The sequence below is a fragment of the Salarias fasciatus genome, chromosome 10 (genome assembly GCF_902148845.1).
Source record: "Salarias fasciatus chromosome 10, fSalaFa1.1, whole genome shotgun sequence".
NCBI classification, from domain to species: Eukaryota; Metazoa; Chordata; class Actinopteri; order Blenniiformes; family Blenniidae; genus Salarias; species Salarias fasciatus.
Genome location: NC_043754.1, coordinates 8438080 through 8462703, shown reverse-complemented (window position 1 = coordinate 8462703; position 24624 = coordinate 8438080). Strand labels below are relative to the sequence as shown.

At 40.9% G+C, this 24624-nt stretch overlaps 1 protein-coding gene across 3 annotated transcripts in view; it reads right to left on the bottom strand.

The window, feature by feature from the left end:
• Nucleotides 1-24348, bottom strand: part of LOC115395094 (roundabout homolog 2-like) — an 82040-nt gene extending 57692 nt beyond the window's left edge. For all 3 annotated transcript variants that reach the window (XM_030100462.1, XM_030100463.1, XM_030100464.1), the window contains exons 1-2: nt 23785-24348; nt 20023-20349 (exon numbers count right to left, since the gene is read on the bottom strand). In XM_030100462.1, the coding sequence (XP_029956322.1) occupies nt 20023-20349; nt 23785-23839 (382 nt within the window). In that variant the 5' untranslated portion in view covers nt 23840-24348. The remainder of the gene's footprint in view (nt 1-20022; nt 20350-23784) is intronic.
• Nucleotides 24349-24624: the final 276 nt, after the last annotated feature.

The window sequence follows — 24624 nt, the reverse complement described above, 5'->3', positions numbered from 1 at the left end:
GGATTAATTGAGCTAACACAGAAGGAGAGGAATGGTTTTGGAATTGTTCTACTTCAGCATTTGTCCCTAAGAGCAATTAAAACATCATTTAATTGACTGCCTGTCTGTTCACTATGACTGTTTGTGCATTGGTGCGAGTGGCTGCACGACACAACACATTCCAAATCTCCACCCCTTTATGTGGATACCTGCATCTCTGCAGACTTGAGGAGAATTGCCACCACATGGGTGACATTTTAGAGAGTTTCAGAAAAAGAGAACAAGCTAGACCTTGAGCTGAGATTGTTTAGCAAACCGCTGTTTTAAAGGTCAAGAATTTTAACAAGGTTACGTTGGAGGATGCAGCCATGTTTTGGTATTGACTGATATTTGCTCTAGAGAGTCGCTGAGAAAAAAGAAAGAGGAAAAAAAAAAAAAGTAATAACATGCAGCCGGCCAGGCTTATTGTCAATATCGGGGAAAAAAAAGTGGAGCTTGAGAAGATAAAATAAAAGGAGATGTGAATATTGGCCTGTATTTTTTTAAAAGTAGGGATGGAAGCTTGGTTGAAGTAACCGACAATGTCAAGTTGCCTCGGGGAAGATAGTCTTAAGGATACAGTTGTCGAGTATCTGGTCACCTCTGGCCTTTCAACCAGACCGTGAAGTGGAGAAAAACGCTTCACCTGATAAACAAGTCCGCTTTGATTTCGTAACACGAGAAACATTTGACCCAACACAGCTTCCAAGAGTCTCGGTGAAATTAGGTCACAGCCAATGACATAAATTATCTTAATAAGCCTCTCTTCTGCATAGGAAAGAATGAATTCATGCTTGCCCACTCTTAAAGTGACACGAAATTCACCAAGCGACAGTAATTATTTTGGTTATTTGAAACCGTCTCTATCAAAGTGCGCCCGGGCAAGATTCTAAAAAGGAGAGCTCTTCACTGATATAATTTCCATTTTTCTGTCATAGTTAAGTCAACTGAGTATAACTGCGACACACAAAAGTCTGATATTGTGAATAATTATTGTAATAAAACACTATTTAATTTAATCGAGATGGAAAAGAAAGAAAGAAGGCTTCATGTTTGATGGCGAAACACAATCTGCAGACGACTGCATGGATTGTGATTCAGCTGAGTCATGACAGTCGCTGGTTATCTGAGGCAAACTCAAGGAAACATACAGCCGATGAGAAAGTCCTCTTTGCCAGCGCGCCGACACAAACACATTTTATGAAATCACCACTTTCCATACCATTAAAAGCAAATTTTCTTGAAAATGTTAGTCTATTCACATCAGTCCAGCTGCGGACTGTAATTACGGCAGGTTTTATACGTAAAAAGCATGTTTCTTGTGAAATAGTAATTTGCATGTCATGAGCTTTAATGGAGTCACTGAAGGTAAAATGCAACGTTGTATGTTAGTGAACAGTGTTAAGCAGCTAAGAAAGGACTTTAATCTGGCCCTTTAGGGGAAACCTGTAAACCTGTAAAACCTGTAAGTGTGCCTATTGAGGTGTGAACTGCGCTATTGAGGGTGAAATTTATGACATGGGTAAGAACAGTCTTGTCAATGTATTTTTAAAATATTGATCGGCTTTATGGTTTGTGACTTTAATCGACTAAGTATGGAAATGTGCTTGTTGTAGCAAATGCTCCTTGGCAATATTATCCAAGAACACTTTGAAGAATGCTGCTTATTAGGCCCCTTTCATGTCACAACATTTCAAGTAAAAACACGCTGTTTTTGCTTCTTTGTTTCAAATAAATGTTGTGTTTAGACAGCATGTTTGTCCATAAGGAAATGGCAGAAACACAGAAATTTATGAAGTCTTTGTAGCATCCTGTAAAGACTGAACCTCTGTATAACTGTCTTTTTTCACTTCTTATCGGTCGTTTGTGAGAAATATAATGTGTATGTGGTCCAAATGATGGTGCAGTCAATGTTCAATTTACTGAAGAGGTTGTTAAGTTTTTAAAAATCTACATTTTCAGTGCCAGCGATCGCTGTGAAAATGCACCAAAGGTTTTTTGCTTTGACTTGAAATACCATGTGACATAAATATATGTGCCTTAAATTAGAATGGGATGCAGAGCTTTCGACTATCAGGCTCCTCTCATGTGGAACCAAATCCCAGCTTTAGTTAGCGAGCCTAACACTGTCTCTACTTTTATTATCAGTCTTAAAATGCTACTATTTGATAAAGCTTACAGTTGGGACTGAGGCTCAGAATTTCTCTTACTCTCCATACACTTATATATCACCATTACCCTAACCTGGTCCATTCACGATTGGTCATATGTAATAATTGTGTTTTTCTCAGTAAAAATACTTGTAGCTTTAAATAAAAGTGAATCAAAATGAACTGAAATAAATTTATTGTTGTTATGTACTATTTTTTTTATTGGAGGAAGCCTAAATGTTAAATGATATTAAGATAGAATTCTGCAACCAGTGTCAGACTCAGATCTTCACAGTCTGGGAACAAACTCTATTTTCCGAGATAACTAGGTTAACCCCCTGAGAGGGGCTTGATCACAGAAGAAGGACTAACCTCAACCCCATTGACTGCTTGTGGTATCAGCTTACCACACTGTTTGTGCCAGAATGACAGAAACATCCATGTTGGTCGACAATCTTGGCAAGAGGTATTAAGAAGTAACTGATCCGACTCACTATCTGTTCATCACAAGCCCCCGTCTTCACCTGCACACTCGTACAATTTAATGTAATCCAACACAACAGATCTGCTCCAACTTCTGTTCTCACAAAGAGCTCAATAAACCCCAGCCAGATTTTAATGAAGGTTTTGTTTCGCACCAAGGTTGTCGGGTGCCTTGGATTGGAAAACAGTATATGAGGGTTTTTGTTCCCTACCATGTAGATAATGTCAAAATACTGTCTGTATAACTCAAACCAAAAACTAAACATGAGTGCACTTATTACTAAACAGAATAAGCAAATTCTTAAATAGATATTTCCTGGGCAAACTTTACTGTGTAAAGGGAGCGCTGCTATTTAAAAGCACCTCATTTGTTGTAATTTTTGGTAAAACAAATGGTATTGAACCTCTATTTATACTCTGATGCATCACTTGTTAATAAATCCACCATGAAGCAATGTGATTAGTTACAGAAAACCATGCAATAATTAGTAATTGAAAAAAATCATCGGTTTCACAGCACTAATTTAGTGCTTTACAGTTATGATGCACAACAATCACACCAGACATCAATAAGTCCCACTCCATCTGAGGCCTTTTAATATCTCAGATACAAGCGACACTTATATTCAAGTTCATAGTGTTTAGGCTGAGCACAGAGTGTGATAAAAATCCTAGTAACTCTCTTTCACTCAGACGTGAACATCAGTTCTCTCAGCCAAAGTCCTGCGTTTCATCCATTTAACAATCCCCACCTCACCTGCTGTATGTACACTTTCTTGGTTTTATATTACCGCGCATCGCATTATGTTTGGTCATTTGCCAGACAATACATTACCCTTCAAACCTAAATGAGAATGCAGTATAGATATACGAGACGGTCATTTTTCAGAGACAGGGTTGATAATTTTGCACCTTGAGGAATTTAAATGTCGGTGTCAATATAATATAATCCACGCCGGATGGCTCTAGCACAAAATCACTTTATCTGTTTGGACCAAGCAGAAATACTGTACGGTTATGAAAGTATTACAAAAGGCATAATCAGAAAATGTGTATTCCATGTGAGAGAGAAAAACAAATCTTTTTTTTCTCTCTCTCTCTCTCTGTCATTTCCCCATAGTTAATGGGTTTTTACCAAACACACAGCAAACAGGTTTCTAAATACATCACTAAAATCCACACAAACAGTGCTTCTTGGCTTAGCAAATTGCATAAATGGACTCATTTTGTTAATCTTCTCATCCATTTTGCTCTCAACTAGTAGCATACCTCAAAATAGAAATTAATTATGTTAAGAACCCAAAAAGGACCAAGTCTGTGTTCCTTCCAAATAATAGACATTTGACATACAAAAGATTGTTGCTGCACATGGATGATGAATCAGACTCTTCATTTCAGCAAACACTGAAAAAAAAAAGCCACTCCAGTGTTTTTGTTCTATTAGTCCATCGAGCTGAAGCTCACTGTCTCAAACTTTAAGTGGGACTGCAAATAATTGTGCAGCTTTTTTTAACTTCATTAAGAGAAAGGATGTGAAATTACACATCAGCACAAGTGTGTTCAAGAGGAAACAGTTTCAGTATTCAAAACATGGACGGCACTTACTGCTAATTTCTGAATCATCTCTGGTTTCAAAAACAAACTGGATTTTATCTCTATGATGAAGAAGTTACTAAAGAAGTGCTCTGAGTAAAAGCAAACAGGTCACTCTTTCTCAAAACCATAATAATGTGTTTTAATCGGCATGCTACATCCAATGTGTAATTTCATCCATTAATGTATCTTTTATGTGTTATTTACCAAACTTAAATTTGTAAGAGGTTGCAGGCAACCCTAGATGACAAGTCTTTAGTTAGGTCTTCAGTCCATTACGGGACCAAGACAGACAAACCCACATATATTTAAATGCTTCATTTAGAGACATGCTTGGACTGTGCAGGCAAACTTAGCACCGACAGGCCGGAAAGCCCGGAGCTGAAGGTGAGAGGTGACGAGAGAGTGCTAACCACTACACCACCACTTGGCCTCCAAATGCATAATTAACTCATTTAAAATCTCAAATTATACTAAAAAGGGGTTTCACTTCCAAAATACTCCTGGGATCTGAGTGGAAAAAAGCATTACTTTATATTTATTTGAGATCCAGCATTCCGCTATCGTTGGAAAGCCCTGAATGTCCTTTTTAAAATACAACAAAAATAAGAGAAGTAAACAGAGATGTCCGTGGACAACGCGTCCCCTACGGAGGACACAAGTCAATGAGCTGAGTTCTCGGAGGCTACACCTCTTATCTTGATTGACTGGAAAAACATACAGAGACAACAATGACTTAGCAATTCATCCAAGGAAATTACTGCACTGCAGGTCTGAACTGCGCACATAAATATTTCTGCTTATATTTGCTTTGATAAGAATCAAGTGGAAAGATGCCGGATCCATACAGTAGATGCACTCCCCTATATTAGTCCACTTACTGTAGATACAATAGCATATTGCCAAGAAACTATTGAACATTTCATTTTTGCTTTAGCGACGAGTCCTTTATTCACCAATCGTTACCCTGTAATCTGCTTAAGTGCAACCAAAGGCCTAAACATTATCTCTATCGCTTATGTGATACTCAGTGTATAATCTTTTAAGACACATATAAGTTGAAGAAATAGTCCCACACTGAAGCCTTTAAATAGAAACTCAGCTGCTGTTGGAGAAATCTAAAAAATATCCAAACATTTGACTTATTCATTATAGCAGATATTCCAGAAGTCATGTGGATCTGTAATTCGGGCTAATAGTTTCCTTAAAAAACTAGCCAAGCCTATAAAGCGATAAGTAATGACTTCCTGTAGAAACCCATGAAAAAAAGGGGCACTCAGTGATTCCAGGGGTCACGCAGTGTCGCAGTGGTTAGCGGTTTGCCTCGCTGAATATATCCTGGTGCAGTTCCAATGTGTGTTTGGGGGATTGTCTGTCTCCCTGTGTTAACCCCGTGATGGACTAGCTGCCTGTCTTTTCCTATTGTCAGCTGGAATCAGGATTAACTCCCAGCGACCCTAAGTTGGCTAAAGCAGGTAAAGAAGATGAATGGATGCATGAATGGAGAGGCGGGCTGATATTCCGGGGCATCTGTTTAAGTAGTAGAGATATGGCAGTCGGAGTGAGTAGGGGGGGGGGGGGGGGGAAAGACCGTTGCCCTTTTGTCATTGGTGTTTTTGTTATATCTAGATCAAATTAATATCCTGGGGCAAGGCTAAAAGAACACTGCTGACCATAAATTGCTTTGTCTGCTGGCTATGGAAGTGTCTGTCATGTAAAAAGGAAGCGGAAGCAGGTAGGCAATATAAACCAGCAACCTGACTGTTTCGGGGGCGTCGTGACCCCCCGCGAGATGACTGCCTCCCCCTCCCAGCCGCCAACCATCATATGAAATGATGAGGTGCATGTTTGCCTCTACTTTATATGCATTTCTGCACACTCTGACAGAAAGCTGTCAGCTGTGAGGCTGGAGTGATTTTCCACAGGCATCCATGGAGAAAATCCTGGTTGGATTCAGAGCTGCCATGGCTTTTCTGATGTGTTAAGAGCGCTGGAGACAGGCCTAGCAGGTTTAAGCAGATTAATTAGGGTGTAGCAAAGACTGTGAAGAAATCTCTCTTCCATAGATGCTATATCCACTGACACAGCTTTGCATACTGGTGAGTGCACACAGCCACCAGAGTCTCTTTCTCCCTGTGCCAGACACACACACACACACACACACACAATGTGCCACACGCACACATATACACAAACGAGACATTGCAGGAGGGTCAAAAGTCTGCCATGGCCCCCGACTCATTCAATAATGATTTCCTCCCCAACCCCTTCCTCATCTGTGAATGTGTTCATCCTCTCTGTTTCTCTCTCGCTCTGTTTTCGCTCGGAACACATTTGCCCTTGTTAGCACACTTGCAAGGAAAATGCTGTTCTATTAGAGATGATTTTCACTCGCTGGTTTTTCATTGGAACACAGTGTTCGAGTAAACATGGTTGCTCCCGAAGTGAATAACAACTACAGCGGCAAAGAAAAACATCTCAAATTTCAGGAAAATACTAAAGTGATGGTGAAACTGACGCTCCAGTTTTATGGAAAGTGAAAAGGAACTCATCCAAATTCAGACTAAAAGTTGTTTCCCCTGCTGTGGAATCTTAACTTCCTGCACTGATTGATATTGAAGAAAAGGCATGAGCAGAAAATAGAAACACCACCCCCCCACACACACACAGACACACACACACGCACCCCTCATCACCATCATCATTTTCATCATTACATGAAATATGACCGAGAGCAGAATCCCGCAATGCCGTGCAAACGTCGACGTGAGTTAGCATCAAGGAGACACAAGAGATATGCATGCATCATCTGGCCAGGAGAACATCACTTGTGGGGAGACAGCCAGAGGCCCTAAGGAGGATAAACGGGGGGGGTGAAGAGGGGAGAATGAAAGAGAACGGTGAAGGGAGAAGAGGAGAGGGTGTAGAGCTGAAGGGAATCGAGGGGAAAGTGAAAAGAGAATGAGGTACAATATTAGTGAGAGGGAGAATAAAACAGGATGAAATGAGTGGGATATTCACTATGGTGCAGGCAGGGAAATAATACAGAGAGGCAATCAGAGAAAATGGAGGCATAATATCCCGGCGCTGCATAATCTCCACAGATTCAAGCATAACGCATAATCTCCACAGGTTCAACAATACACCATGTGCCCTAATTCTGGGCCAATTACAAAGTGCGTAGGGTTTGGGTGTAGGGTATAGATCTGACTGAGGGGGCCCACACTGCAGGGATGAATTTGGTGATTTGTGAAAGTGTGTAGCTGTGAGGTTGGGGGGAGGGGGGGGTGGGGGGTTGTCTTCTCAAGGGTGCTGACAGCTGGGGTCCCCCCACACGCCGCGTCCCCTTTTGACTCCTGTATACTCTAATGCCCTTCACTGACCAGATTAAAGCCCAAATGCCAAACGCACAAAGGCTGGAAACATCTGTTCTGGAACACGCTGTCCATCCCTCCCGATGCTGAGCTCTTTTGGTCACTCCTCAGTTCCAGTCCCCATGCGGACGACATCTGCACCAATGGACTAGTGCACATTAACTATTGGAGCGTGAGGCCGCGCTAACCTACTACCCATACGCACATCACACTCAGCACAGGAGCCGCCGCTTCCTGCATTGTTTCCACATTGCATAAGCAAACGGGTGTTACCTATCCACTTTTAATCAAAGTGTGGAATTCCTCGTGATCAGTGCACGTTTCTGCAAGCAGCATTTAGATCTTTAGTCTCACTATCAGCATTAGGATTCGTTATCTGTTCCTCTCCAGCACGCGCCTGGGGTGTAAACGGGTTACTGCGAGGAAAAGGTACAAACAGGAAATTGCAAAGTGTTGTGGGCATTGTGTAATCTCCACTTAGTCTTGTTGTCTGTGCTCCAATTCCGCCTACAATAACCCCTTTCCTCCTATACAGCAGACAGGCCGAGCTCTCGTGAGAATAAAATACAGTTTTTTTTTTTTTTTTTCCAGGAGACTCTTCGGGAGTAAAATGTTTCACTTGTACAAAAAAAAAATGCAATTACTCGGCATGCCATCCGTCATTGTGAACTCGTGTAAAGTGTCGTTAAGTGTGAAGTTAAGCCATCAAAGGCCCTGTAGCTCGCGACACGTGTTCCCTATCACTTTTAATTCAGATAAGGGATTTTTACAGCTGCAGTGAAGGACTTAAGAGTCCTCACAGCATACAGTAAATGGAGCATAGCAGCACAGCACACAAATCCGTGAAGTAGAAGTCACCGGATCAATCCGACAACCAAAAAACTAAATGGGTTTGCAAAAATCTATAAAAGGAAAAAAAAAAGAAACATACAAAAAAGATGGGGAAAAAAAGCATTTCAAGTGAAGTGTCACACTCTGCTAGTTTTGTGAAAGGAAGAACAACAAAAGACATAATGTGTTGGAGATGAAAAAGTAATTAAGGAAGTGGAATAAATTCAAGGTAGTTACTGAGACGGATGTGATGTCAGGAAAGGCAACATTATGGAAGTGAATGAGATGTGAATACAACACTGAAAGACAATGGTTCTGAAGTGTAAGATAAGCAGTCCTAATGTTTTTTAACTGTCAGATTATTACTGAAAGCCACTTTGACCGTCAACAAACTGACCAGCAACATGGTCCAGTCCTCCAGTCCACACAAAGCCCTCACTGTTTCTTTACTTTACACAGGTGGATGTTATTCGCTGCCTTGGTGCCGTTCCCCTTTGTACGACAGTGGAGGTGAACTGGGCTGCAGCACTTTGCAGATTTGCTGATATAAAAAGGCGGGGACAGGGCACCAAGCAGTGCTCACTCCGTCCCATATAGAGCATTTATGTATGAAAACCCCTGACGCAGGTAAAAGGAACGAGAAAACAGATGCTTCAGAGTGCAGGTTTGAGGGGGTTGGATAGAAGAAAAGACACTACGCTCAGCGGATTTCATGAATTAATCAGGCTTCCGGATATTCTTTTTTTTCCTTTTTACTCACTGAGGTGTGTACCGAGGAAGTCTGATGTCACTTTGTTTGTTACTCTGGTCCGACTGCTCGCCACTTTTTGTGAATCAGGAGAGAGGGTCGATGGAGGCTTTTTCTTTTTTCCCTTCTTCTTTAATGATTGCTGGGTCAACAGACGCGATGGAGGTGAATGAATGGGCGAAGGGATGTCTCCGTTGTCACACTTAGCAGCTATAAAGGCACTTTGGCCTAGATTGGGTGGAATGTCGGGCAGGCTACATGAATAATAAAACAAGTACTGAGCCCCACAGGCTGGTCGGTGATGTTCCTCTTTCCCATCACCCCAGCCTGTCTGGAGACCTCCGACGGTAAGCCGAGTCAAATTAGTGATTTCACAAAAAAGTGAGATTTAAACACCACTCCAGTCATGCTCACAGTGTAAGAATGTCGCTACTTGTGAGTTTCTTCATAAATCTGTGTAAAAATGCCCTCTTACCCACTTCACACAGAGCTTGCACATCAATCACTGCACAGCAACAATTATAAACCATTATCATTTTGCTGAGAGACACACGCCTTGGCTTTGTCACACTCAGCTGCACACACAATCACACATGAGTAAAGACACTCGTGCCCACACACAGACACACAATTATGTGTCGAGCAAACATGTGAGCATACCGGGGACCCATTTACTATTCCGCTAAGCTAATTTCACTTTATTTTCCAAGTGTAATCCCCTGTGTATGTCCTAATATTGATACTCGGATTGATATGAACGTTAGAAAGCGTCGCGTTCTGCGGCTTTGTGAAAACAGACGGCTTTGCCCGCAGAGCCGCAGCTTTCACATGTGACAGCAGCAGTAAGTTACAGCTATATCTGTAATAGTGTGAAGGCCCCATTCAAGGTCTGCTAATGGAGTAGCTTAAGCCAGCGCCAACTCATCTAAAAGGGGATGTATAGCCGTATTTCAAACTCAAATGTTGGAACATGGCCGCATTAAATTACAGCCAATAATGTAGTACGTACAGCATCACAATATACTACCTTGAAAAGTAGAGAGCAGCGTGTGATTAATCATTGTTTAATCTGTCATATTGAAAATTGATTTTGAGGCATGTTATTTGCCAGAATCAAACTAAACTTGCGCACAGAGAATACTACGATCAAATAATTCCATCATATGTGCAGCTGTGGATGAATGTTCCTCACAAAGGAAATCTAATGCATTTCATTTAGAGAAATCATTTTCTCAAAAAATAGATAACCTTAACAATAAATGTCTATTTTCGTTTTTTTTCCTCAGTGGACGAGAAACTTGTAGCAGGCAGTCACATCGGTCCACAGACTTTAGCTGTTGGACTTTCTGTGGGCAGCACACCTCAGGTAGATAGGAACATTTGGTTTATTCATAGCAGTGATCCTCAGTCAGAGGCTGTGACAGGCGCATGAGCAGCCTAACCTAATACGACCTTGACCACAGTTTTGTCAGTAACTTTCTCAACAATTATAGATTTCAGTCTTTTTCAAAACAGATTTGGTTTTGTTAAGTGAAACTTCATGAGCAAATAAGAAGATGATGTATTGGTAATTAATTATTCACAAGTATGACTGTAATTATTCGTGATTATTTGTGCAATTTTGCAACTTGTAATCAACATATAAAATCACCAAATTAACACACGGAAATTGTGTTTAATATGGATCATTGGACTAAAGTTGACAGCAGGACACCTTTGATAATCAGCTGTAAAGTCCTGAAGGCAGACTCGGCTCCTAAGGATCCTTTCAAAGAGCCATTCAAAAGACTTGCTCTGTGGCTCATTTTAACATTTAATCCTTTTTAAGAAGTCGGTCTGAGGGGAACTCAGGAAGGAAATGATCTTTGAGCAATGAGGAATGATAATGGCAGGATATCCGAGCTTGAATTATTCTGATCAAGTCATCCTTTGAGTGGATGGATTTTAGCATCTGATCTACTTTCATTGTAAATATTCCAAACAGTGAGATCATTAGCTATTATGGACTTCTCCTTTGTAGAAAATGTGTGTGTGTGTATCAAACTTCCTTCATTTACCCTATAACCTTCTTGTAAAAGGGCTTTTAGAGAAACAAGCACCATTTTTGACAAAATTGGATTGAGTTAAAAGTTCTGCAAAAACAGATCAGATACTTGACAAAGCCCAATTAGATTTATAAACATTTTTAATGATATGGAAAAACTCAACGGCATTCAAAAATATGTTAATAATGATAATAATAATCTCCATGGAAAGGGGCAAAAACAACTTTTCTGAAATGCTGAAATGCACACCAAAACTGTAGTAAAAGTGTTCTTTTCTATATGTGCGAAACTGTTGCTATGTAAACGCAAATCATTTCTGAAGCTAAAACACAAAAATGTTCACTTAAAATGTTTTGGTGTAAACAAGAAGTGCAGGAGGAGTCAAGCCAAAGCCCGTAACATGTTTCAGAGTCAAAGACATGCTCTCAGTAATAAGGATATACGTATTTCTTACACTCCTATGATGCTGTTGTTATTGCTCTTCTTGTAATTTCAGCACAGTCCTCTGTGAGCACACTAATCAAATCAAAACTAAATGTGAAATAAATTAGTTTGGCTCGTCAGAACTGTAAACTTCTTAAGGTTTTCAATTTAATTAGCGTTCTTGTAGTTAAATTTTATGACAAAATTACAACATTCTCTAAAGAGGCGAACACAATTCATCACTTAGGAAGTATATTACTTGAAAATAAAATATGTGTCTAAATTGAAAGTAGCAATTCAGTATAACAGAGGATGTGCATATTTCAAGTCTTTTTTAAACCCAAAGATTCAATGCTGCAATAGCTAAAGCTCAACCATTTTTGTTTTATTTTAGATACTCACAGTCAAGAAAATGGCATTAGCAAAAGCTGAAAAGCATTTGAAACATACCAGAGGAATACAAAGCAGGGTAAAACACTGTAATTCACTTTTGAGAATGTATTAAAAAGAACACTTAATAAGATTCCATAATGCTGCATTATCTCTTGAATATCTGCATACACAGAGATGGGTCTTTGAAAAAAAGGAAAGAAAACCCAACAAGCTTCAACACAGTGAATCGAGGTAGTATTCCTCTTCACGCCAGGCATATGTTTCTTCCAACCAACTGTAAGAAAGTGCACCAGAGCTCTTAAAGGTGTTTGCATGGTCCAATTAACACCAGATGCTAGCCCTTAGCTAACTTACCCTACCTCGAATTGCACAGACCTCCAAGGAGCGAGCATGGTCCAGTTAGCACCAGATGCTAGCCCCTTATCTTACTGTCTTCAGCCAAAAAATATCCATAAATTAGTTCTGCCTGCCTGCCCTGGCCACCTCCACATTCGCTGTCATGAAATGAGACTACCTTAAAGCGGCGGAAAATGCATCTTCCAGCTTCAGAAATGGACAAAGCCACACTAAAAAAAAAAAAAAAAAAAAGCAATAAGAGACCATAATGTGTTAAGTAGAGGAAACCTAGTATTACTAATTTCAGAGGTTTCAAAGGTCTATATCTATTTTGAGTATACCTGCCCTCTTTTATGCACCTCCAAATGTGGGCTGTCAGTGGACGGACATGGAAAAAGTTAATCTTTTTCATAGATAAATGCTGTTGAGACTTTCAGCATTGTCCAATCACAAGAGTTCAGCGGCTGGCTCTCCCAAGCGAAATGTGAAAAACAGAAATGAAGAAAGAGGGGAAAAAAAAGCAGAAGCTGATAATACTCAGCACCCAGAGCCACAATATCTGATTTAATAACTAAAAACTTCAATAACGCTAACAACAAACATCTCACTTATTGGACATGTGGGTGAATGTTTATGCTGCTCTTTCCATTACTGCTTTGCTGTTAGACATCCTTAATGTAGCCGCTGAAGATAGTTATATGGAGCAGACCGCCACACAAGTAAGTGAGGGGCTGCTTACAGGCTGCCTAGCAACAGGAGGATACCGCCACTGGAAAAAAAAAAAAAAAAATGCATCCGTGTGATTAGGATCACAAATGTACAAGAGAAGCATTGCTTTCTTTCACAGTAATCATCCCTTAAGGGTTTTGAAGGATTGCAGGTATACTGTCAGCTTCACACATTAATGATAGCCGGTTATAACCATTATATGGCATCAAGATATGTTTCAATTAAAATACATGGCTGAGGTCTTCAATTTTTTTTCTTTGTGTGTTTGAATAGATCAGCTAAGAAGATGGGATTTCAGTGCAGATGCTGTTTTTTTGTAGTGAAAGCAGCCATTCTAGACTTGCTTTATCCAGACTCGGGGTGACGATCCAATCCAACACAGGAGAAGGGGCAAGGGTCACCCCGGACAGGCTGCCAGACCTTTGCAATAAAGACTTGGCTTTTTTTTGATAAAAGAATAACAAACCGCCAAGGGAAGATTATGTCTGAGGGGACTGAGAAACTCGGAAACTCAGTACCTGGGACTGGATTAACTAGAACAAGGCAGAGGAAGGTAAACAGGGGAAAGCTACACATGAGAGCTGCTGGACTGGCAACCAACTGTGCAATGTGGCCAGCCTATCTGCTCATACAAAACACCAACAGTCTGCCTGGGAACACACAGGGCTGGCAGGTACTGCCTTCGGATGTTGTTAATTGAGTGAAAATCACGACGAATGGAAAGTTGCCCACTTTCTAAAACACAAGAGGACCCTTCCCAACGGAAAGGCTACTGAACCTTAAGTGAAGCACTGCATTTTCAGATTCCCACCACAAGCACTAATTAGGTGCTCAGTAATAGCGATGGCTGACCGCAACCTCATCTCTGGTATCACAACAAAACTCTCACCCAGAACCGGTGCCTAGATCTCCTGGATGCTTGAACAAACACAGATACCTTCCAATCAGCCTGCCCGTGTTGTGTGTGCCAGTCGCACAGCACAAATATGGAGGCGGGGATAAATGATTCCTTCCATGTGATGTACTTTGTGAGAGAAGATTATTTCGTGCCTGGAGAAAACACGGCTTTGACTCTTAACTCGCGCCAACTAGGCTATGTTGTTTACTGCACAGTCTACAGTGCTGAAGGGCTCAAAGGAGTGCCAGATATCGAAGAGGACACAGAGACAAGGGAGCAGGGACGGAGGATAAAGAAGACACGCCACAAGCACAACTTGAAATTAGGCCATCATTTGACGATCCTGACTTCCTGAAAAAAATATTGGTGAAAACAGAAGGCCAAATTTTAAAGTTAGCAGATATATAAGATATTTGGCCATGTTTCTTAGTGTGCACTGCAGAACAGAATACTGAGCTCTAAATACAGGACAGATGGAGAAATGACATTTCTATCTCTTTTCATGAGTGAAAAATGTTCACAAAAATTTCAAAAGATTGACCATTCCAAGATTTTGATGGGCAGTAATGCGTCTCCCACTGTTGATTTTGGTATTTCCCTGTCATTTCCATTTGATTCAATTCAAATGGCTTTTTGCTTTTTGGATCCCGTGAAGCAGTTTCTCACATACAATTTGCATTTATTGCTTCCTACGAATTATAGACGAAGCAAAGTTGCTATCTTGCAAATTACAGATAGATTTGTGAGTGGTATTTGGACAGATGCAAGCTTATATATGAGTCACAATTACACCGTTTGCTCTGACTGCAAAGATGTATGAAAATTAGTACGGGAAAAGTTATCTCACGCTGCCAATTACAGAATGCATGTTGTGAATTTGGCTATACAAGCCCCGGGTCTAATGGACAAAATATCCAGTTTAGCTTCTGCTATCACTATCAGCGCTTGCTAATCAAAGCAATTAGTATTACATGTTGATTCTCACAATGTTTATCTCTACATACTCCTTTTCTGTTTAAATAAGAAAGCTGCGATATCCGGGTTTCAGACCTGTCATTCATGTGTTGCTAATGAACATTTATCTTGCTTGTTAACCTTCCCATAGATTAAAATGATGCTGAAATTAGAAAGCGTGTTTGGCCAAAGCCTGGTTGTCAACAAAATGAAACGCATTTTTCATTGATAAAATCTGGTCTCTCGCCAGCTTTGTAGTCATGCGGGTAGCATGACTAGTTGGCGGTGTCACTCTATGATCACACTAATTGCAACGATAGAAAATGATGTTCCCCGGAGGATGACCTACAATGACTTTGATGATCCCTTGCTTACTAACAAACCCATGTTTGACTAACAGTTGACTTGGTCCAAAGAAACTGTCACAGATTGACTCTAAAGAGTAAAGAAAGTCATCAACACAAAAGGTTGCCATGCAAACGCACATCTTTCCTGAAATGAAAATGAAAAAGCAATGCATTTGAACACAAAATGTTGTTTTGTAAATAGGGCTCCAGCTTGAGCTAAGCCAAGAAGTTGGTATTTAAACAGTGAAATGTGTCAAAATCTACTGCATGGATAAAATAAATCATTATGACATGATAATAATCATGTTTTTATCATATTTGTAAGCAAGGTTTTAACTGAAAGTGTTGTCATATTCTATGTAGAGCTTGATAAATCCATGAACATAGCCCATGTTTACTTTTTCTCTTTTCTACCAAGAACTTCCATTATGCATTCCAGATGCCAGCAGCCTGACAATGAGAATTGTGCTGTTTTTTTCAAGTGTTATAAATTACAGGCATCTTTTTTGGGACATATTGGCATTAGAGTCCACAGCTGTACTTCAAATAATTTATTACAAGCATTCATTCTATTCTTTCCACTAAAACTTCACATAAATGTCCATTGTGTTTACTCTTTCTTCAAAAATAATTAGCATAGTGCACTAACAAATCCATTGCAGACGCTGGATTTATATAGCATTGTGGCTGCTTAGTTTGCTGCTTGTCCGCGACTGGGAAGATTTAATTGATGATTGTCTGGCTGAGTGACTATACTTCTAATTCTCTCAGCGCAGTCGACGAAAGGGGCACTCATCTTGTTCTTGAGTTCTGTGCTAATGAACACCCTTTGCATCCGCCGCCCCCCTGCCCACGCACCTCCCTTCAACACATCACTGTTTATGTCTTTCTGTCCCTTCTTAATAGTTTGAGGAAGCTGTTCTAATTCCATCAACAGCCACTCACTCTGATGATTAGTGCCAGTCCACTGGTGGCCTGGAGGTTGCACAGTTGTTTGTTGATGTTGCTCAGAAGTGGCGCTCAGCTGCGGTGCCTGACTGAACTGACTGAAGATGTGGGGAGCTGCCTCAGTAGTCGGACGTGTGTGTTTGTGCGCACTGACAGCAGGTGAGTCTTGATTATTAAAATCACATGCCTGGATGTGAGAATCAAGTGACATGCTGCAGCTCTACCAAAAAAAAACAACAAAAAAAACCCCACTATGAATCTTGTTTATCAGGCCAAAGCTACAAGATCCATCTAATAATAACCAGACATGGCCTCATTTCTTGGTGAAATGGCTGATGTTATCATTTGCGTCAAATATGCACATTATTCAGGAAATACAATTTCAACAAAGGGGGAAAATACTTGGTCCACTCACTGATACAGTAAATATTCCTCCACTGGCTTCAAGATCAAATTTGATTCTCTCCAGTTTCTTGTGTTTTTTGGCATTTTCATAAACAGCGAGAGAAAAACGGGTTTTGAAAAATGATTCTCGGGTTCGTGGATTCATTTTCAACAGAAGCAAGCTATGTACTAAATGTAAAACAACAGGACTGAAAATCTACTACTGTGGAGAATGTCTACAGTCTGCTGAAAAATTTAAAAAGAGATGAAACAACTATGCAGGAGGAATAAAAATATGTTAATAGTGTCCCGATGGACATCACAGTTGTACTGAAGAAAGCCTGAGGCGAGCTGGAAAGGCTCAAAAAGGGAAGTCAGAAAGGTGAAAGCTTTTGGTGTAAAAGCGATAAATACATTATTGGGTAAATAAGCCAAAAAGAGAGGATAATTCATGCATTTTTATACTTGAATTGATCCTGTTTATCTTTTTATTTATCCTGATATCAAAACACATCATACAAATTGTGCAAGGTTACTCCCTATTGATACTATCTTATGAATTCCAGCATGATCCGTGCACTGAAAGATAAACAGTGAGGAGCAGCTCATCTAGAAGACCCACAAATGTTGTGAGGTATATTATTTGTTTCTGCCAGGCATCCAGCTGTAGATTTGTCAGGCATATCTGCATCATTTACATATTTTAAGCTTTGCTGCCATCTTAAACAGCTGAAGTGTTTTGCCTCACTTGGAATGAATGATGCCTTTTCAGATTTCAGTCAGACTGAAGCTCAGACAATGCATGACAAACCACCGAAATTGAGCTTGTACAGCACAAATGTACCCGCGGGAGTAGCACCCCGCTAGTTAGCCACATTTTCTGAGCCACTGGTCGGGATACAATGCTACAGCCCATTAGAAAATCTGAGTATGTGTGTGGACTCCTAAAGAAACAGACCATTTTTGGAGCTAGTCAGATCATCCCCACAGCACTTTCATCTACCCACTTGCTCCCACCCGGAGCATTGCATGACAACTTTTGGCTGCAGCAACACTGGCAGGAACCTGCAGCTCCTCGAGGAGTCATATGATTATGCATCCCTGTAGCCATGATATTCTGAATTACAGAAAGAAGACGAGAGGCCGCCTTGGTCATGCCGTCTTTTATGTAAGAGACGTTCCAGAAAAAAATCAACCTTTTGACACTGTCTGCACATAACAACACAACAAAGAACAAAACAAACCATCAACACTGATATAGTTGCATTTGAGGGTGCAGTTGTGAACAACCTATTTGGCTTTGAAAGAAAGACTGTACTGGTTGGTAGATGAAAATCATTATTTTCTGTGGAATACAAAAAAGGTGTATAAAAATACTATTCAAATTGCAATGCTATAAACAAAGCAAAGGGTTTCTATTTGGGAAAGGTTTCAGGAGCTACCCTATATTCTGTAATATATCACCCCTGAATACCAAGACAGTATTTCAAGGAGCATTAAAGCCGCTCTGAGGTGCAGATAAAAGCACATTCCATATTAACTCCCCGATATTCAGATTTTGCTACTGAATATTTGTTCCTCCACATTTACAACAATACATCCTTATTTTTTTTCCCCCTCCATATGTGTTGGTAATACATAAGGCATGGATATAGCCTTCCAACAATAGAGGGGGAAAACCATTTGGTAATAATAATTGCAGCTCCTACACTGACAAAGAATGTGACAATTAAGTCAGCGAATGAATTCAGAATGCCTGTTTGAGCCACAAAATACAAATGAGCTTTATTGTATTTAAGGAGAACCAGAAAATCCCCACAAAATCATTCTGACACAGTCATTGTGTTCATAAAGTCGGCTTCTATTCAGTCAAGGGAATCAGCGAAGCAGCCATAACATTTGTCTCCCGACACTATAACGACAGTTTTGGGCCTCTGGTCTCTTTGCAAGAATTATTCACTATCTTCAAACGCAACTGTACAAATGCTGAAAATGTGCAGTGAAAATGGGATGTAAAGCACAGCGTAAATTCTCATTAGAGCAAGACGGAGATATTGGTACAGCAGCTTTAGCTGCTAGATAGTAATCAGCTGCAATATCAAGCGATGTAATGTCTCATTTTATATGTGAAAGCGAAAGCTATATCCTCTGAAGGTTAGGCTGTATGTCATTGCACATGGCCACTATATCCTTACACATTAGTAATTCTAGGCTTGTAAATTGAAACACCGGGAAGGAATTGCCACTAAAAGTGGACAACGGTAATGCAAGCGTCTAATGTGGAAACAACAATAAGACAAGGAGATAAAGTGGTGCACAAAAAGGCACAGAGATCTCTGATAATGTCTGGGGCTGAGTCCCTATTAGGTTTGTGGTTCTTATCTCCATTTTACTTGTTTTCATCCTATACCCCACCATCCCATTAAGGCAAATACAGATCCAGAGTGGATGACAGATCAGCTGGAGTCATAGCAGCACCCTAAAGACCATCATTCTGATTGGGGACTTCCCCTCTCCAGCCTTCACACTGGAGTCAAGTCATTATTTCCAACATTGGTCGCACTCACCTGTTTTAGAATAAAGGAAAAAAAAAGCTGAAAAACTGAAAAACTTCAATCGAGAGAAGTTTTGTAAATTTGAAACTGAATTGTAATACACTGCATGCACGGAATTCCCTATCTGCTAGAATAGCAAAAACAGAGCAAGAGAGACAGTGTGGGTGTTTGCGTGTGCACGCATGTATATCTGTGTGTGTATGTGCGTCCGAGAGTGTGTGGATCTTGTTCATGGCAAGAAATCAGCTCAGTTTAGCACATAATGGAAATGTGAATAGCCCAGAGCGCCTCTCTCCCACACAGGGAGAGAACTGGCTGGGAGCTGGCTGCAGCTTTCCAAATCCAAACAGTGAAAGGGAGTTAGCTAGGTTAAAATCCTGCCTCCTTTTCTCTCCCGCCCCGGAGCGATTCACAGCTTTGCCCATATATTACTCAAACAGGTCATCCAAACAGGTCTCACTAGCAGTCTGAAAACATATTCACACACATATGTGCACACAGACTGTGCACAGTTAAGTACATACACACTTGTGGGTTCAGTGGAAAGGTGACGTTGCACATATTATGACAGATGACACTGTATATATGGCTTCTGTAGCACAACAGCACCAAAATGTTACGCTTCATTTAACATAAACTCTACCTTTTTCAGTTGCAACATTAACTCATTTCACATATTCCACGAAAAGGTTACCAACCTCAATACACATGGCATAACAATCCTCCCAGTTTTCTGTCATGCAACACTGAGATTGCTTTGACCATGGTGGTACCTCAGCGCCCTGGGGGAACCGATGAAAAGTCGGGACTTACATGCCACTTCTAGAGATGCGTTCCGGCTTACGGCCTCTCCCAGATAGTTTCGGGCCACACACACGTAGCTGCCGTCATCCGGCTTGCTCCGCCGTCCGTGGACTATGCGTAGGAAGAAGAGGGAGCCACTGGGCAGCAGCATCCGGTGGGATCGGAGGTTGTCACGGTCGGTCTCCACGCGCTCCCCGTCTTTGTACCATTCCACTGTGGGGGTCGGGCGGCCCTCTGCCTTACAGTTGAGGGTGGCCGGCTCCCCTTTGGACACAGTGAGGTCAGAAGGATGCTCCACAATGCGGGGAGGGGAATCTTCTTGGCGAAGGCGAGACCCTAAAAGAAACACGTGCAAAAATGATTAACATACACCCATAACATCGTGTGAGTGCACGTAACAGAATAGTGGAAGTTACGGTAACTATTTACTGGCCATGATCAGGAATGTCTAAATACCTTCTGAAGTCAAAATCACCTTAAAACTCAAGAAGCAAATCCTAATCCTACAACAGAAGAGCATAGCTGGCTTCTTCACTGAAAGAAATACATGAGGGAATGTTTAATTAGCATACTACCATTGATTAAACAACATGACAGGCAGAAAAGCCGTGGCACTCCTCATCTTCACTGTTTTTTAAAAACGGTAAACTGTGGATCCACACAGACTTGTAAATGTGATTGGTTGAATAAAAACGGAGAATAATTTCATCACAGAATGTTGATTAGCATCAGGGCTTACTGGCTGCTCTATATACGCTGTTACTACACCCAAGTCTCCATATTTACTTTTGTAGACAGGAGCTGAGGAGTCATTACATCTCATTAGCTTTTTCATTAATGCTTTCCATCAAACACTGACATCGTCAAATATGTTGTTTCAGTGCGGTGTATAGCACCGACTGCTACATTGGATCTGCACTGTAATAACAGAAGATACGCAACGTTCTCTCTCCTCCTTCAAGGCTACACTGCTATATATCACCAAGCATAATATTGAGAATTTAACCTCGCTGTTTGGCCGTCAATCTTCAACAAATGTCACAAGAATGTCTAATCCTGACCATCGTGATCAGAATAATTTGTGTAAGTATAACCGAGTTAACATCCTTCTTTTTTTTTCATTTATTGCGTCCACGTGAGCACCTATGCTCATTACAATGCCATTTCATAAACTCCACCTTTAAATGTCACAGAGGAATGACCCAAATGTAGTGGCACTGTGTTTGTTTACCAACGTCACAGCGTCACAACGCTCATCTGTTTCATGGTGTATGAGCACATTATAATATCCGTGGTAAAAAGGTCTTGCTATTGTGCTGTGCGAATGCAAACAAACCACAAGAGCGGTGTTTCAATGTCTGAAACAGACTTTCTTCTTGGTGGGGGCGCGATCGTGAGGCAAATAATTATTTAAGGTACAAATAAATAAAAATGATGTTCCACAGTCTCCTATCTTTTTGCCTCTGATGATGACAAATCATACAAATTGGAAAGGCAACCATGGTGATTGCCTGCTAAACAACATCCAAAATGAATTCACAGATGCGAGTGGGATTGATGTGATAGTCTATAATGTTAAACGGTTTGTTGACAAAAAGCATTCCATTAGCTGGAACCAACACACCCCACCATGGTGAGACATTCATTTTGTTTTTTTTGTTTGTTTTTTTAAATGCTTTTAAAACTCTATATGTCTCCTGAGTAATAACCTGTGAGCATAAATCAAGCTCCATAAACAAACACACAGTTGGTGGAATACTGACTACTTCTAATTGGCTGTCCCATTACCCAGGCCTCCACTGTAGGAAATATACAGTTTGAGACTTGTGCTGACAGACAACAGAATTTAAATTAGATGGTTCATGTCGTGCTTGGCACACTGGCTCAGCGGTTGGTACTGTCATCTAACAGCAGAAAGGTCCTGTGGGGTCCTGTCAGTCTGCTGGCCCTGTGATGGACTGGCATGCCATCCAGGGGACTTGCCTGCTTTCTGCTTAATGCATGCTCTGCGTGCACCATGACCCTGAATGTGAATGAGTGGGAACGGTGGAAAGATTTGAATTTTTTATGCAACTCCTTAAATTAAATGTGTATATTTAACTGCGGGGGTTATAAAGTCAATTATAATTTGGCAATACATTTAAAGCGAAGCTTCTTGATATATTCAGACGCATTTAAAAGTGTTAAATAACACTTATACAGTCTTCCTCATCCTTTCTTCTCCATACATGCCCTCCTTATGGGGAACTGTCCATGGTGCTGAAGTGGAAACACAAGCCTTGCAGAGGGAAAGTGGTCATCCCAGGGCTGATAAGCAGGGACCACTCTGATAAAAGTCAATTTAAGGTGACAACTCTCCTCCAGTGGAGCTCAGAGGAACTCAATTTGGGGTTATAAATGAAAAATTCATTTGACTGTCAAGCAATAGGCACTTGTCATTCAGGTAGTTTCTTTCATTTGAAAATCAAGTGCGAGTTTTTGGCACAAAGTCACTCTGACCACAGAGAATCTAACAACAGTAAGACACAGATGGATATGCCCTCCTGTGTGTCAAAAATGACACAGAGCTCACTCTTAAAACTCATCAACATGCTCTCAAATGGCTCACAGTTTACCTACATTTTTGCCACAGGCAGACAGACAGATAACAGCAATTAGGGATTACTTCTGCCTTCCCTCCTAGCAGATGTTCCGCATAATTGACAATGGAATTGAACAGACCAAGCAGCTAGTTTGTTACATATATCTGCAGAGGCTGGCACAAAGCAGAGCAGCATTTAAATCTGATTAATTTATAAAGATTTCTATATACAAATATGTCAACAGGGTATGCAATGTGCTGATTAAATTCAAATCTACAAAAAGATGAGGCAAGCCAAACATTATTAACTGCTGTCTGCCAGCAGCAGTCCAACACAAACAGGAGCCTTGGAAATGACCTTAAGAGTTCAATCACAACCTCCTGAACAATATGTCAACAAGAGAATAGGAAGGAAGGAATGAAAAGCAGACTCATTGTACAAATACATAGATGGAACAACTCAGGTTTTTAGCAAATCCACACCCACTTTGTGTGCACTGTAGTGCTTACACCTACACTACCTTCACTCCAGTGACTCAGATAGTACACAACAACTTCATCACGGGAACAACAGTTTCCTGAGCAAAATCTCAGGTGCAGCTGTGGTATATTTTATTTATTTATTTATTTTTTCGATGGCACATGACACGTTTCACTCATGGGTCACACAGTAAGCTCCATCAGCAATCCCAAGCATTAGGCTGCACTGTATGTGGCCCAAGATAAAGAGGATTAAAGCAAACTATGAACAGCGTCTGAAATGGCATAAATTGGCACCACTTCGGTAGGACCATAACCTTAAGAATTGCTTTGTTTATGTATCTTAGAAAGCTAACAAAATGATTAACAATAAAATGGCTCATTTGAACAACAATGCCTGCAAATATACAAATGAAGGAGTGTGTTCAATTAAGGCTTCTAATGAATAAATGAGCAACTTTGGTGAATCAATTATACAGTTGGCCTGGAGAACAACGTCTAATAATTAACCAACCATGGCCACATTAGGATCAGAAACAGAGATTCAAGAGACACAATAAGAGCCAATATAAGTCGCGCACGGCTTTTTGTGGATGATGGTGAGACGGTGTGAGGTCGCGCACGCTTCAAATCAGACCCCGGTTAGTTCTCCACGTCCTAATCATGTGCAAGACATTATTGTTAAGTGATTGCAGAATGCATGAACTTACCGTGAGTCTGGGTGTACAGAAGTCCACAGAGAAATAAATACTGTAGAGGACCCATTCTGGCATATTGGCCGCGTAAAAGCTACCGGCGCATCAATTCCTTCTCCAGCAGGGAAAAAAAAAAAAAAAAAAAAAAAAAAAAACAACAACTCCACAATCAATTTATCAATCGGACTTTGTAAGGATTTCAAGTGAGTGAAGTAAAAAAAACAGCCAAAGCAGTTTCTTTCAGCCGCGGGAGCCGGATCGCTCTCATTCACATGTCCGTTCTTCCTCTCCAGGAGCGCACCAGAAACAAGCTGTGGTCTGCCGACTCGCCGACACGTTGGCAATTTCTGCAGTCACCAATTGCAAACATCACCGCCGCCCATAGACACTCCAGTTACTCACGGTTCCTCCGTCCGACCGCATTCTTCCCGCACTTTTTAGTTTTCTCTCACCGGGTCCGGTCGCCACCAAACGCGCCCATCTTTACGCGGGACAAGTTGAGGGATGAAAGGTGGAGACTGGATTCAGTCAGTCAGTCAGTCAGAGGTGAGTGGATGCAGCACAGCCCAACCCCTTCCCCTCCCTCCTCTCCTCTCCCCTCCTCTCCTCTCCGCCAACATAACCCGCACAAAACATCTGGAAACTAAACTGTCAAGCAGTTTACATTCTGAGCATGTATAATTTCTGCAGAAAATTCCTCCCAGGAAGCTGTTTTAGACACGAGACACATCCCTCACCGGACTATGCTTGAAAATGAAGCTGCTACTACAGTTTTTTTCTATCTTTTTATTCCATAGCTTTTCTTTGTTGGAAAATATCTCGACACTATTTTAATTTTAATTTTAATTTTAATTT